The sequence below is a fragment of the Ambystoma mexicanum genome, chromosome 9 (genome assembly GCF_040938575.1).
Source record: "Ambystoma mexicanum isolate Mex_15411 chromosome 9, UKY_AmexF1_1, whole genome shotgun sequence".
NCBI classification, from domain to species: Eukaryota; Metazoa; Chordata; class Amphibia; order Caudata; family Ambystomatidae; genus Ambystoma; species Ambystoma mexicanum.
The window spans coordinates 1,133,879,509-1,133,896,206 of NC_090931.1; the positions used below are offsets into that span (position 1 = coordinate 1,133,879,509).

The window sequence follows — 16,698 nt, forward strand, 5'->3', positions numbered from 1 at the left end:
TAGAAAAGCATACTAATGCAATTACTGTGTTTCAGGGAGTTGCTGAAGCGTCATCTTCAATAATATCATCAATGGAAGTCTATGCGGAGCCCGAGGTATGGATCTTGACAGTTCAATCTAACTAGATCAACAATGCGTGAACTATTGTCGTTTGAATGTTCTACACAATGCGTTCATTCGTGTTTTGCTATTGAGATGTACGTATGGGTATTGGTCCCCAAGTACATTTTGTGTTTTCAATATTATTATACATACTAATGAAAGTTCTATGTTTCAGGGAGTCGATGGAGCCTCAGTGAGTGATGGATGTGCTTATCATGAAAATATAGTCGTTGCAGCGCGAGAGGAAGTGGAGACATGCACACACGAGTCGGAGCAACAGCGTCCAGATGTTGAAGTTCGAGGCAAGAAAGTTTCAAAGAAAAGAAAGCAAAAGAAGGTTAGTGTCCTGTTCACTATATTATGTTGTCTTTCACTGTCAATAGTTCAATACTGTAAGTTGTGTTTAAACTGAACATCCCTTTTCTAATCTGTCCTCTAGTTGCGAGTGGGTGTAAGAACTAAATCTACACAGACAGTGAAGCGAACGAGAGATGTTGCTTGTCAAACCTTTTGGCAGGGACTTGAGACTGGAGATGCATCGTGCCAATGGGAAGAATATGAAGTGATTGACAACGGAGCTATACCACCACCAGCCATTGATAGTGAATGTCCTCCTGGTAGTTTGGATGCAGTCGGAGATCAATTCACAGAATCCACACCCGCAAAAAATAAGAGCGCGCGAAAGTTGAAGACATTGTTTTTTTCTCCCATCTCCGGACAAGGAACAGATGTTGCAATGGAAGAGAATGACGTGGACGACAATGAAACACCATCAATATCACTCAGCATAGCGGAAGACGATATCAGAGATTGTACCTTTCATGCGAGTGACATGTCCTCAACGTTACAGGCCGAACCAGCTGGGATGCAGAGTGAAAGTATAAGGAAAGAGGCCAAATTCATTGTATTCGATAGCTGTTTGATGGATATTATTATGATGATGAAATGTGGGCATTCGGTTGGTGGGGAAGTATGTGGGGAGCCATTGATTAATGTGACTCGTGCAATTCGAGGCACTAACCTTAAAATACATGCCACCTGTACACAATATCATCCGTTCGCATGGTCTGCACAACCCATGCTGGGGCAACTGCCAGCAGGCAATCTACTTTGTGCAGCGGCCGCACTTTTTAGTGGTTCAAGTTTTAAAAAGTTACAGTATTTCTTTCAGTTTGTGGGAATCCATTTCATTGCGAAAAGTCAGTTCTACAAATACCAAACCGATTATCCATTTCCAGCCATCAGCGAAGCTTGGAGAATGGAAAAAATGTCAATGGAAAGTACATTCGCGGGCAAACGCTTCAGGCTAGCCGGTGATGGACAGTGCGACAGCCCAGGATTTTCAGCCAAGTACTGCACCTACCACTTTCAGGACATGGAAAGTAAGAAAATTGTGAGTTCGGTGGTCGTGCAGGTGTCACAAAGTACATCCTCAGTGGCCATGGAGAAAGTTGGCTTTGTAGCATCATTGCAAGAACTACAATCGCGGGGAATGGTGATCGACCTGATAGCCACGGACAGACACGTTTCAATTGCCAAGACAATGAGAGAACAGTACAAAAATATAAATCACCAATTTGACGTTTGGCATCTTGCAAAATCAATCAATAAAAAATTGTCTGCTGCAGGTAAAAAAAAAGAATTGCAAGGTATTTCACAGTGGTCCAAGTCAATCAGCAACCATCTTTGGTGGAGCTCAAAAACATGTGAAGGGTCGTTGGAAATTCTACTGGAAAAATGGCGGTCAGTAATGTTGCACTGTAGCAACGTACATCGATGGTCGACAAATGAGCATTTCCACAAATGTGAACATGGCCATTTGTCCACAGAGGAGGCACGGAAGAAGAAGTGGTTGATTCCTTCATCACCCACTCACAAAGCCATTGAAAAGATTGTATTTGATAAAACTATAACAAAAGCTTTGAGGGGACTCACGGAATTCTGCCACACAGGAGATTTGGAGGTGTTCCACAATATGTGCCTCAAGTACAGGCCCAAAAGATTGCATTTTGGCATGGAAGGCATGATAAATCGGACTCTTTTAGCGGTCTTGGCACATAACCATAATGTTGGCCGTCAACAAAGTAGGACGACCGGAACTTTAGGGACGCTTCGCTACAATAAGGCCTTCACTAAAAGAAGTAAACAATGGGTGATCAAACCAGTGTTTGAGGATATGCAATATGAGTTTATTGAGAGACTTATCGTAGATGTCCTCGATAGGCACATACATGGAGTGGTGAACGAACCTATGCAGGGGACAACTGCATTGCCACCCAACATTGCCTCTGTTCCATGTCCACCTAAAGCAGAGCTCATTGAGAAATACACATCACGGTTTAAATGATTGTAATTTGATTGTCTGTTCTCTCGAGTCTCCTCATGTTGCAGGCCCATTGCAATTAAACCAAACAGTAATATAAATCATTTTTACAAAAATTATAGAATGTTTCCGTATTGCAAAAACATGGCCGACCCATAGGGACAATAAAAAAAAAGGCACGCAGACAAGATGTCCCTAAAACTAACTGCAGCTAACTAGAAATGTGTGCTCGCTCAAAGTGAAGGTCAGCTGCTTTGATGTTTTGCTCGGGTGGCGGAACGGCCCACGACCCAATATAAGGTTCTATTGTGATTTGACCTTGACAGGCCGGGACCATCCTGAAAGACTAAGAAAAGATAATGAATAAAATTTCAGAAACGAAACGATGAGCCACGTTCATTAGAAGAAGTAACGTCGGCAAAGAAGGAGTGGTGTTTCGGGTCTGCCCTACACAGAGACACAATGGAAAATGCAAATATAATGTAAGTAACTTTTGATGAGTTTATACCGCAATTTCATTACTATACAGTGGCTTTAAAGACGGGTTCAGTTGTACTTGTTCGTTCTATGTGGCATATTGTTTTCTACCGCGCACTATCTTGAGGAGAAACATCTGCTTTTACTGAAGCACCTCAAAACCTTCCTCTTTGCTTCTGCTTTCTCTCTCCCTCTCCCCTGCTACAACTGGTCCACTGTCTGCGACCTCAGTCCTGGGCCCTTCCACTCTCCACCTGCACTCCCCCCCCCCTCCATGCCTCGCCACGCCTTTAAACACTTGTGTACACCCAGTAGCGCTGTCCTCGCTATGAAATGAATAATTTTAATAAGGATCTGATGGTGAGACTAATTTCATTTTTTATGTTTTTAGGTACATCATTCACTACTGTCTGTGTCACGAGTACCAGACACCGGCGGACGGCTTCTACAGCCGCCAGTTGCTTCTCCGCGTGAACAACGTTACCACCCTGACCATTTTATGGGACGATCGCCAAGTACAAGTATGCCCTTACGCGGTACTAACGGTTAGATGCAACATACCTACCATTGTGGTGGCCTAGCGCCTCGTTGTTGGAACAGCCATGCGATTATCAGTGCGACAGAAGAGCTTATTTTTATCGTAAACCAACACCCTGTGTACTGCACACGAACATCGCTTCCCTCAAGACGAACTAATTTGGATCGAGAGCAAAGAAAAATGCAAATCGCTGAATATTCTCTAAACATTTGATGTCCAATAAACGTACTTTGCCAAATGTACAATCTTGCCGTTTGCTTTTAAACCACGGTTTCACATTCCGAATTGTGGTGCTGTATTGTGAGATGCTCTAAGACCCTGTGTACAGCAAAGGACCATCGCGTTCCTCAATACGAACTTTTTGGAACATGAGCAAATAAAAATGCAAATCGCTGAATATTCTCTAAACATTTGATGTCAAATAAATGTACTTTACCACATTTACAATCTTGCGGTTTGATTTCAAAGTACAGTTTCATATTCCGAATTGTGGTGCGCTGTATTGTGAGCTGATCTGTGTTGATTTCCGGGGTCTGTGTGGAGTCGCGTAGAAGACGCCTGGGCGCGTTTGCCTACGCAGCACAGTCACGTCACGGATAGAGGCGGGGAATATGAATGTTTTGATAAAGTCTGTTTCAGGGGCGGGGGATTTGATTTAGTGCCGCAAAGGCAGGTGAGCCAGGTCGATGCGGCGGAATGATAGGATTATCACAAAATGGAGGCTGATTTCGAGTGCGATAAGGGGCGAAAAGTCGGGTAAGGTCCATAGGAAAGTTTCCTACGATCTACCGATTTATGCTTACAAACACATGGCCGACCCGTAGGGACAATAAAAAAAAAGTCCCGGAACTCTCCTTTAACATAAAATCACTAGGTACAAAAGCGCATGCGCACGGCGAGTGTGTAACAGACATGAAAGTAAAGGAGAGAAATCCGGATGTATAGCCTCGCCTGCCATGGGCGTAATTTTAGGGGGGACAGGGGTGTTTGTCCCTACCCCCCCCCCCCCAACTTTCATGCCACACTATTTTGTCCCAATTCATTTGGCTGGGGCACCTTTCCTTCAGATGTAATGTCCCCCCAACATTTTCAGCAAAGTTACTCCACTGCCTGGAACCATTAGATTTAAGCGGGAATGGAGCGAAATGTAGAATGGGTAATAAAATCAGTCATAATCTGGGTATTTGGCATCACCATGGCTGTATAAAATTGGTCATGTAATGAAGTAGTCAGGGTGCATCTAAACCTACATTGGGGCGAGGGGCGGGCAAACTGGTGATGGGAGGGGCCACTCCAGAAACTGGCAGGACAAACTCAGAGGCTACGCCCCCTCTGTTTACTGGTTCCCCCAGTCACTATACACTCGCTCATTCACACGCTCACCCAGTCCCCCATTCATCATGCACGCCTTCACACACATTACATAATACATACCCACCTTGCACACATGCATACATACATAATGAGTTATCATGCAACAATGCTTCCCTCACCTCTCTGCTAAACAAAAACCAAGTGTGCACATTGTTCCCCCTCTCCTTAGATATGAAAGAGCACATACGTTATATGTTGACTCGCATCTGTGGGGAGGGGGCTGGCTGATGTGTGCATTTGATTTTTGTTAGGCAGAGAGGTGAGGGAAGCAAGTTTCAGGAAAGACTTGCCTTACCTCTCTGCTTAACAAAAAGTGTGCACGTCATCAGCTCCCTCCACCTGGGCTAAAACTTCACGGGGGCTAACCCTTCAAATGGTGGGAGCGACACTAACTTCAGAGACTGTTGGGGAGGGGCAAACTTCTGTGTGTGGGGGAATCAAACTTCTTTACGTATTCGAATGAGGCCAGTCTAGTGCAGCATCAATGTTACAAGCAGTTAATGCTCTCCTTCTCATCCAAAGACACACACTTAAGGACTGCTGTAAGAATGAGCTTTGTCCTGCCCCCCCCCTCTGACCCCGAGCCCCAATTCCAATAATTCCCCTGGCATGCAAGTACTAATCCCACATCATGATTTCTACTGCCTAAAAAAGTATACATATGAATGCAGGCGCTAACAATGAAATGCTTTAATTGCAGGGCCTTTGTTAACAGCAAAGCCCAGGTGGCGTGTAATGTCTGCTTCCTGTTCTGTCTGGCCATGGCTCTGTAGGTCAGCCAGGTCGAGTCAACATAGCCCAAAATTGTGAAGGCACTACAGCCCGTTCAGCTCAGTGGTGTTGCGCCACTGGAAGTAGTACTGCCAGCTACATACACGCCAGTAGTACTACCAGCTACGTACATGTTAGTAGGTCGGCCAGCTACGTACACAGTAGTACTGCACGCTACATACACGTCAGTAGTACGGCCTGCTTAATACACGTCGTCAGTAGTACAGCTTACGCGTTTTCGGGGGTAGGGGAAGATCGCTGCTTGCAATGTTCCTGTATTGATTTTTTCCCCCCTGTTGATTTCTGTACGAGATGTTGACCTTTTCACTGGGGTTGAACACAATTCTATATTTAGCTTTGCTTATTATTTGCAAATATTTTCCTTGCACAGTGTTCTAACTTGGGGAGATTGTGCCGTTATAAACCTGTAAAATCGAGCTGTATACGCATAAAAGGCAATTGTGCTCTCTGTCAGGTTGAATACTGCCTACCACAGTGTGTGCATCGCTAAAACTGCGAACAAGACTTCACAGTGCTTCATTTGTAAAAGAATAAGTGCCACGGCTCAAATATTTTCTAGCATGCCCATGACAAATCACGACAGGTAGCTTTCTCTCACTGTTGCCACGACCCACGGCTGCTCCCCTCAGTGTCAACATGTATGGGACTGAAGCAGAAACTCCCACTGGCTCATTGGGGTTGATAGATGTAGCGACTATGACAGCTATGTGATTTACAAATTCCAATCAGCAGAACATAAAATAACATACTTGCTTTGTCTTGATACGAGACGCATGTTTCAGCGGGTTTTTAAACACAATCATTGTTAACATTTTGTTCTGATTTTATAGATGTTTCTTAGGTAACTGGCAGTTAAAATAATAAGGTTGGCAAAACACCAATTATTAATTGAACTGAGCCTGAGACAATAAGTTCCAGAGCCCTGAAATAAGTGCCAGTGCTGAGCCCTGGAAAACACCCCAACAAATTAAGCAATGGACTTGGATCATGTTAATATTAAATGTCCAAAAGAGCATTAAATCACATTCCACGTTCCCTTTGTGTAGTCTCGAGTCAACCATCAGTCTGCAGAAACAATGGTGCAAGCATGCTTTCGTCTTGCGCAGCCGCTAAGCGCCTTAGACGTGAAAATAGGACAAACAAGCAGCACCTACCTTTAACAATCTGCTTGGCACAGGCATTGTAGACTTGTTCTTGGGCTGTGTTGGGAGGTAGCACTCGGTCGAAGACATAAGGCTTGCTTTGCTGAAAGAGAGAAAAGCGAATGGTACATATAAAAAGGAGCCCGCTGGAAAATAGTGATATATCTTTTCTGTTGAAGAATTAGCCGAATACTGTACACAGTGCGATACACTTTGCATAGTGCTCTTCTAGAGGTTTGATAGGAAGCCCAAAATAACCAATACATGCATTTATATTGGACCCGAGTGGCCTCATTTTGAGTTTAACAGTAGTGGCAAAACATCTGGGGCGGATTCGGAGTTTGGCGGAGTGGCTAAAAAAGTAGTGGTAATGACATTACCACCACTTTTACCACTCTGCCAAATCCCAAGTTTAGCCTTGAAGTGGAAGATTTACCTCCAACATCAGGCTAGTGGTAAATCCTCCACCGTACCGCTGAAAAATCAGCAAACAAACAAATAAATAGGTGGAATTACTGCCAGTGGACTTCCCGCCAGGGGTAATTCCGCTGAAATCCACGTGGAGTCCTGTTGACTCCAAAAAAAGGGGGATTTATGCCGTCTACCTCCACTTGTAGTCCCACAGTAAATCTGTGGCACCAAGTGGCTGTAACGGTTATTCTGTTTGGCAGTAATTCCACTGAACTACCACCAAACTACTGCTATACTCGTAATGAGGGCCCTAGTTTTTTGGAATACCAGTTGATTAACCCGTCTTCCAAGTTCATTGCTTCAGATCTTAATTTTTCCCAAAGCACCTGCTTTTGTGTGAAGGAGATTTCTTCCACAAAAAACGACTTCCTGAGGTTATATTACCACATATGGTATTTTCAGATGGAGTCGTATGGGACACCAACATGGCGAATAACAGAAGGGACTGCATGGCTATTACAGACCCATGCCCTTCATGGAGCAAGAGTATTTGGGCTTGTTGGTATTTTCAAAGGAACTACCACCAAACCTGTTATCACATGCTACGCGTCATGTATAGAAGGTCCTGTTCCACTGAGAAGTGGCGAGCTTTAGATTAAGGGTGTGCCGAATAGCATATTAAAAGTTGTTTTATTCAATAAATCACATACCAAACCTCAATCACACTTTACAACAAACTTAATAGGACTATTTTAGATGTATTCCCAACTTTCATTTATTTTTCTTCATTGTAATCACAATACCATCCTTACTTAAAGCATACAAGACAGAAAAAGGTAATCACCAAGGAAACCGGGATCAATTGTATGAAAGGATGTTGCATATGCAAAACCAGAGATGCTTTCATTTTGAGGCTTCACGAATGCAGATCTCCCAGTGAGTAAATTCACCCGAGAGGCTAATATGCGTTGGGAAATGTCAATAACTCCTTGCACTGCCCAGTGTGCAACTAACTCGCCCCCAGCCCCAGTGGCCTAGACGAGGAATCACAATTTCCAAGCGCCCCCAATCAATGTAACCAGTAAAACGTTGCTCTCCTATTATGTTTTATAGAGTATCCCCACACCCATCTGTCCATGCTCCCTCTTGCAGACTGGCCCCCAGGGAAATAAGAGATTTGTCAACATGAAGAGAGGCCTCTTACTGGGGGTATATCACTCTGCCTGACATAACCGACTCCCTGACACCTACTGTTCTGAGTTCTTAGTTTCTCCATAAACAAACTCATCAGAAGTGAAGAAGGACTATGCTTGCCTCTCATTCCCGCCAATACACACGTGATACGCTTCAGTCTGACATTTTATCAGGAATGTAGTCTAAAGGTTTAGTATGTTCACGGGAGCAGAAGGCTGTGGAATAGGTAATGCTGAGCACAGTTAAAATCAAATTACCGAAACCAGGACTTCGTCAGATTCAGGATGAGACTATATAAGCGGGACAGTACCACAATGCACATTTGTTTTTTTACATATTTACTTTAAACATCTTTTCAATTTGAGGCCCAGGTAGATAAAGTAGTGTGCACAGAATTACAGCAATTGATTTTGTTGGCCAAGTGCCCAGTTTAGAATCCAAGTCTCCAGGTCATCAATCTAAAACTAGGTTATACTTTATTTCCCGGGTTCTCGTCAGAGCATTCCAGAAAGTGCGACAGGTCAGTAAAATATAGATTTCAACCAACAGGCTGATACTGCGTCACGCGGGCCTTCACAGTCAAACCCCATGTGCCAGAAGCTCGGCCCATTAATCCAAGCCTCAGCGAGGTATCGATTCTTTACCCCAGAGACTTCCTCGTGATGAGTTTATACTGAAGGTTTCCGATGCAGTATAATTACAAGGTTTAGCACCACTCTATGGGGGGAAGGTCATTTGTGAGAAAACGTAGCCCAGGTTCTGCCCCAGAGCACTCAGCAATGCCGGCGTATGCCCCGCCTTCTGGTCGCCATTTCACAGCTCGGCCTCGCGTCCAGCCATCTTCGCTTATGCACCTGTACAACGGTCAGGCAGGGGGAGGGGCTCTCCAGCATTCTCGTCTTCTCCGAGTCTGGGAGAGGTTGGGAGCATTTTCTCGGTCAGGTAACAAGTGCATGAAAATGAAAGGTTCTAGCAGTAAAAACGCACAGAGAGCTAGAAAAAAGAATTCTACAATAAACGTAAGCAATACAGTAAAAATAAAGACACCTTGAAAATAACCAAGTGCATTATTTCTAAAACTAATTAAAAAATCCAAGTCTGTTCAAAATAGCCGTTTTGTATGAAAAAAATGGGTTCTTATTTACAAATGTAAACTCCTGGTCTCCCAACGTAGCTCAGCACCCCATATTTTGCGCTTATATATTTTCATTTGTGAAGGTATCAGTTGTAAAAAAAAAAATAAAAAAAAATAAGGGGGGGGGCACTGCCCTCCCAATCGACCCTCTGCCACCCACTCTTTTCCCAGCTCTCAACTGCGCTACCCCTGGACAGAAGTGGTTGTCTTTTGATCCATTTTATGTCTACGTGTTTAAGGTTGCGTCATTTCTTGCTTCTAGATTTTTGGCGTCAGTATTTTCGAGAAATACCATGTTTACCACGGTTTTGAGTATTCAGAAGAAAACGGCTTCACTTGAGACCCTCCTTTATAAACGACCCGCCGTCCAGTTATCTGAAGAACCTAATGGCGTCCTAATTAGCATATTGAAGCACTTCACGTGAAGCCCCCCCCCCCCTCCGCAGCCCCATTACTTGCACTCTGTATCTCGCCTAATGACGTACTCTTTAATAACTTAATGCGCATTCAGAGAGACTGTGGTTGCCACGTGCGCAGTCCCCAAACCACAAGGCAACGCATTGTTCTAATGGAGCCAGCAGTTGCCATGGTGCAAGCAGCTCTGAAGACCACAGTGAAAACCTGTGGGTCCATTCCTGGGGAATCCAGGCCTCGAAGATTGCAAACATGCCTGGTCTTTCTGGATATCTCATTACTATTCAGGATAAACATGTACATACAATTATTGTAAATGTACCTCATGAATATTAATAGGGGATCTCCTGAACACCCAACGTGTTTGTGGCCCTCAAGGCATGAGGTTCGTTCTCATACAACCCCCACCTCCCAAGTCACGTGCCTCACGAACAAGTGGCAAGAGCCGCAGTAAAAGGCAGCTTTGCGCTGAACCCGCGGCCTCGCAATGGATTCCCTCCAGAAATAGGCCACTTTGAACATCTTCCAAGCTCTCCAGTACAAATGGCCAAGAGGTGACACTCTGGGTGTGGGAAAATGCAATTAAAATACAATCTAAACTCAATAAAAACGCGGCCATTTCCTCTACTGTGGTCTGGGTCTCGCCACAAATCCTCAGAGGAGTCGGCACAGTTCAGGATGCTCAGATCACCACCTTCATGTAACGGTTTCTTCCTTCTTCCAGGCGGATATCTAATGGGTTTCAAAACCATGCAGTGTCAGCACCAGGACGGGTTTTGCTTTTGCAAAATCACCCTCTTTGAGGCGTCAGTATAACATAGGAGGCTGTTCATGATGTTTTTAACATTATCACTTTGACCTAATGTTGGATTGCGGTTTACTAGCATGTATTTGACTGTTAACTCAGTGTGTATTTTGTTATGATCTGGCGCCTTGAAACCACTTGAAAGTTTGCGCTTGATCAAGAATAAAAACAAGAGGAAGTCATGGGCCAAGTGGAAGAGAAACTCGGGTATCCATGTCCTTTACCCAAGCACCCAAACTCAGCAACTCACAAACATGAGTCAACGGTAGACCCTGCCTTTAAACTGCAGGTACACATCCAAAGCCCAGGCAAGAGGGGTTGGAAGATGCAGAAAACAAGCATAATGAAACACGGCAAAGAATGCACGGTCCAGAAAAAAGGATTTCTAAAAAAATAAAAATGTAAAAAAAAATGTGTTGATTAGACAACAGGAAAAGTGCAGGAGTGTAAATACAGGCTTCTAATATCAGATGGATCTAGATAGCCAATGAGAATCAAGTTTAGATTCTCTTAATGAAGGGTTACTCTATTGACCCGCTGAGTCTACAGCGGTAGAAAAATCTTTTCGAAAAAGTCCTTCTAGTGCGATCAGAATCCCCCCAAGCCAGGATGCTAGTAGCACACTAGGCCCGAGCGCAGAAATGGAGGGACTAATGAAAGAATGCATCTTTGCACATGCACAGAGACACTGTAGCGCAGTTCGTTCTGAGGGACACATGTCAAAGGTAGTTTCTGAAGAGCATTCCACGACCTTGCTTGGGGTTTGTTGTGAAGAAGTCATGAAGTGGTGGAAATGGTCTTTGAGGAAGCAGATGCTTCAGCAGACTGTGCAGTCATTTCAATGCACAGGTCGCTTCCAGCTACTTTCAGTTTTACGTTGCGGATCCAAGTTGGAGAGAATCGGCACATTTGTTCCATGATACGAAATTAGCTTGGCAGGTGCCTGCAGTGAAGTACTCTTGCATTTATAATATTACTCCAAGTCCAGCACAGTGCTTGTCCCATCACCAATTTGGTGGGCACCAAATTGGTGCTCCTTCCATGTTTTGGCATAACACCTTGAGACAATTTATCAGGAAGCCTTTCAAGTTCTTCAACAAACCCTCACCCATGGCAGTTTGAGAGGCTATGAAGCTTTATCATCCAAAGCCAATCAGAGCTATCACACACTGGTTCTGAGGTTATCGCTAGGTTTGATAGCCAGGGCACAGGTCAGTCCCACGACTAAAGGAGAAAGTTACATTATGAAGGAGAAAGACACATGGATCCTGGTGACCGGTCAGGGCGTCTGCAGACCTCATACAAGCACTTCACAGCACAGATCCAGATAACAAAACGGCCAGCTACCCCAAAACATTAATGGATTGTGTTATATAGGCCCAATTCAGGGCATATTCTGGCTTTGCGATTAGTGTAGCATTCAGGTCCTTAGCGTGGCCAAAACTTGGATGGCCAGAGGGAGGCTAAAATATCTAAATTGATAAGCGCCCGGCACCATTCTCTGTAAAAAATCATTAACAATTTAAATGAATAAAAGCAAGATAATGCGTTTCACCACGAGAAAGAGGAGAGGGACGTTTTTCTGGAAAGTGGGAAGAGACATCTTGGAAGTGGTTACCTATTTTAAATATCTTGGCCTAGATATAAAGAGTCACAAAATAGTTTAGTATTAGAAACTGACACACTGCCTGGGTGCAACATTCAGATAATTAAACAGGAAATACAGGGGTTTTCTTTAATACCAGTAAGAACCTTATACAGAAAAGTACATCCCATCTACCACTTATATATTGGAGATATTTGGTTCCGATCTCGGTCAGCAACTTGACAAAATTGAGGGCAACGTCTGGAGATTCTGTTTGGGGGTCCCGAAGAGCACACACAAGTTTAAGATGCGAAATGGGCTTGTCTTCATTGAATGCAGAGGTTATGGTTAGAAGAGGGATATGCTTGGTGATAATTATTTTGAAAAAGGAGATTGGTTGCTGCCTAGGTAGCTTCAAAACCTTGCCAATCAATGAACACATTTCAGGAAGCTTAATGAAACTTTCTTTCATGAAATTGGTTTCAATATCAAGAAGACTAATCCATTAAACTTGACAATTATCAGATTTAAAATCATAGCTAGGATATGGGTCTGGAGTAGTAATGGAACAATATTGGTCTCTAAAGATAGAGCCGTAGGATATTGTAGGCTGCCTCCAAAATTATAACATACTCAATAGAGTATTTCTTACTTCCCCAACAGATCGATGACACTTAATTTAGAATAAGTCTGTTGGAAACTATGGAGGTGTTGGAGTCTAGGTTAAAAATGAAAAGGGCCAATACATTTTTCTTGAGATTGTGTAAGAATCTAAAGATCATAGATATCTTGAAACACTTGTTAATTTATTTTCCTGTTTTAAAGGACAATAACGTCCTAATGAGATTAAGTACGGGATCGACTACAGTCTAATCGAATATGCAGCCCAAGTCACTCAATCACTGCCAGATAACAGCCTCTTGGTCACCGACTAGAAGCCCAGACTGGGACGACACTGCGTTTAGCTTCATAGTCCTGAGGAAGGCACGAAGGATAGCATGTGCATCTAATCGGAATTTCCATCGGATATCCCCCATGCTGGAAACACAGTGTGTCGACGCATCAGTGTATTGAGAAGAAATACAACACACTAAGTCCCTTATACTAACCTCACTACTTTGATGTGCGTTCAACCTAACTGTGTCTTGACAAGATGAATACATTAGAACTATTGCCAGATCTTGATTCAAGTGTTTTTAAACCTGGCGTTTATGTTATATTTTGAATGAATTGTACTTTTACCAGATCCTGAATTGTGCCCGTCGCATAATGACAGAATAACCCATATGTCTGTCATACTGTTGTTCCCTGCCTATACTCATTAATGTCAAAGGGTGGGCTCACATACATCGTGTTTCAATAGACTACTTCCTCAAGAGTCCGGCCCCCAACAACAACAAAATTAGAGGACATTAACCCATAGTTTTGCCTTTATTTTAAACAATGTCAGAAAGGAACGCTTCAGGACATTTGCATTTTATAACAAACCATCAATTCGGCAAACATCAGGAGTCATTGCATCAATGGTACACAAGCGATTCTTAATGTACCAGGGGCAGTGCTGGAATAGAAAACGTGCTGGATAATGTTTTAAACTCACATTTTGTCAGCATTGAATTTATACGAACGAACATTTCTTGTATGAATTCAGTGAGCATTATACGTTTGTAATAGCCTATAAGCTTTGACTTTTATAAACCATGTATGCACTTTAAATTAAAAAAAGGTGCCTTCCACAAGGTCTTCAGGCGATTCTTCATAAATTCCTAGAGAGGGAACTGCCACCTGACAGTGCAACATACATGTATTGATAGTGGGCGGGCGGGCGGGCCAGTTTTCCTAGAATTTCTAAGTGCGTATGTGCTAAAAGCATCCCTAGTGGGCGGTCTCCAAGGAAGCTTTTGCTTCGATGTGCAATAGAAGTCTTTCAAAAGGAACTCCCGGTCACTCACCAGTGGACTGAAGAAAACAAAAGGCCACCCTCCTCCTAGATATAGGGTGTGCGGGGGCTTTCTGCTCTGAAGAAATCCCAGTCCAGCAAGTTATGCAAAATGGAGTCACTCATTTAAAAGATTTTTTCCCCAAAACCTTACAACTCTTTCAGAAAATAGTTATAAAAAAAAAAAATTACAATTAGAGGTTTTATAATGATTCATACGCGTCAACCGAAGCTGTGGTGGACTGGCCTATAGGGAACACTGGAGATTTCCTGGTAGGCCTCTGTACCCTGGGCCTCTTTTGTGTGGTAACCCAGTTTATTTCAAAATGTTCTCATAGGAAAAGAGTTGGGCTTGCTGAAATGGGGCCACTTTGACCATTATTTCCATGGCCTCTTTTGGTTCCCTGTCCACCCCTGTAGCAAAGTACATTAATGCTGCTTGCTTAATACTAAAACAGATGTATTAGTGATGTGGCTTATAACTAGACCTAGAGATTTTAGCTTAACATGTTGCGCTGACTTGATGGCACATTGGCTCTGCATTACATTTCAGCCAAGAACATGTTAAACATTGTAGTGTGCCGGCCAAGCAGGAAACTGATTGGTTTCAGTTCATCAAAGACGCTTTTTTTACCAACACTTAACCTGCCTGCTGTTGTCTTACTTATGTTTGCATTCATAGCACAACATTCACATTATGTTTCTTCATATTATTGAAATGTTTTATTTTTAGTTATGTTTTATTTTTACTTAAGATGCCATTTTGTCTAGGCTAGTCATTTACTTTTGATTATTTATAACTCAGAAGAAACAGTTCTATCATATGAGGAAACGTATTCTATTCAGCGCTTATCAATTCTACCAGCAACCCATGCAGTCTAATAATAAAGTTGCGTTCCTGAAACCGCACACGATAATTTCTAAACAATTTTCAGTAAGGGTGACAAGTTGTGTTGCAAAGGAATCGAACAAGGCTTTTGTAAATCATTCAGGTTTTTCTGTTGAAATATATAGAAATTACCACCACTTAGAATCTTACTTTGGAGAACATTAACACCTTGATGTCACACGTCCCTGAGATTATAACATTTAAAAGGAAGAGTATTCAGCAAATTACTTTTAATCAGTATTGGGAGTCAAGACAAGTCAAAGCCCTTCCATTTCTGAGCAATGATATATAAATTGAAATTTTCTTTGGACCGAAGGGATTAAGCAACCGCCTTTTGCATTTAACTTTAATGAGTGGAAAACTATGTTCAAGATTTGTTTTAATGTAAACTATCATTTTCACAGTTGAAGAAGATTATGAATTCCTGCTAATCTGTAAATTACACTGTACACCACACTTACAAACTCATTCATCATTTGCTCCAAATATACCCTGCACAATTATAAATTATAGTGCAATCTATTTTAAATACGTATTTAGTCACTCGCATTGTCCACAAGTGGAATTGGAATGTAGAACGTAGTGTGGTGGACGGTTAGGCAGAGGTTGGGGGAAGATTGAAGTGGAGGAAGCTGTGCCGGCCCGCTGGTGAATAAAGGAGCAAATCCACAATTTACCGACTGTGTGTGGTGTCAGTCTCTTCATTCTGGCGACTAGCGCCAATGGAGCAGACCCACGCAAAGTGGTCCTATTAATGGCATCAGTGGGGTAATTGCGGCCATCTTTGTGGCAACGTACGTGCCAACGAGGGGCACAACGCTGGTTAATCACTAGGTACGAGGCGCAATGCGAAGCCCATATTCAGCGCAAAGCAGCTCTGCTTCGGGGGCCTGAAAATAGCATTAAAAAGAAGTCCCTAGAAGATGGGGAAAAGCACAAGGGCCATATGCATTGAAACAACCTTGTGCATGCGCATGCTCCGATCAAGCCGACATTAGAGGAAAGGCCATATCAATGTCAGGGGGCATGCAGCCATTTTGCTCAAGGCAATTGTATTCATATTGAAGAAACGAACAGAAATCCTCCTTGTCTCAGTATAAAAAAAAGATGTTTATTTTTTAGTTTCTCTCTCAACCAGAATGTGATCATAAGAGGAAACGTTTCTATTGCCACAGTGTACACTTTACACAAAAAGAAAGGAACTCAGCCCTATACGTTCTGAATATAATAGACATTAAACAAAGTAGAGCATGGCTATGCAAGGCATAACTGTGCACCCAGCGGAACGTTCTCTCTCTAATGCAGGCCAACCAGCAGTCCCCTGGCCAGAATCTAGAGAATATTGGCGCAATTATATCAAAACAGTCAAGCAAGAGACTCTCACTAACGAAAAGAAGAAATTACTTTTGCTACATGCCCTTGGCCCAGAAGGGCAACACAAATATAGGGAGCTACCAGTACGGACGGAATTAGATGCTGGAGATATGGATGCACGTGAAAGTGCCCCCAGACAACTAGATAATTACTACGCACCAGAAACCAATGTTGCTATTAACAGGTTTAACTTCTATACCAGGG

General features: G+C 43.0%; 1 protein-coding gene across 1 annotated transcript in view; it reads right to left on the reverse strand.

Moving 5' to 3' along the window:
* KIF5C (kinesin family member 5C) overlaps positions 1–16,698 on the reverse strand; it is an 870,858-nt gene that overhangs the window by 651,727 nt on the left and 202,433 nt on the right. Inside the window, exon 2 of the mRNA XM_069616501.1 lies at positions 6,761–6,851. Within this exon, the coding sequence (XP_069472602.1) occupies positions 6,761–6,851 (91 nt within the window). The remainder of the gene's footprint in view (positions 1–6,760; positions 6,852–16,698) is intronic.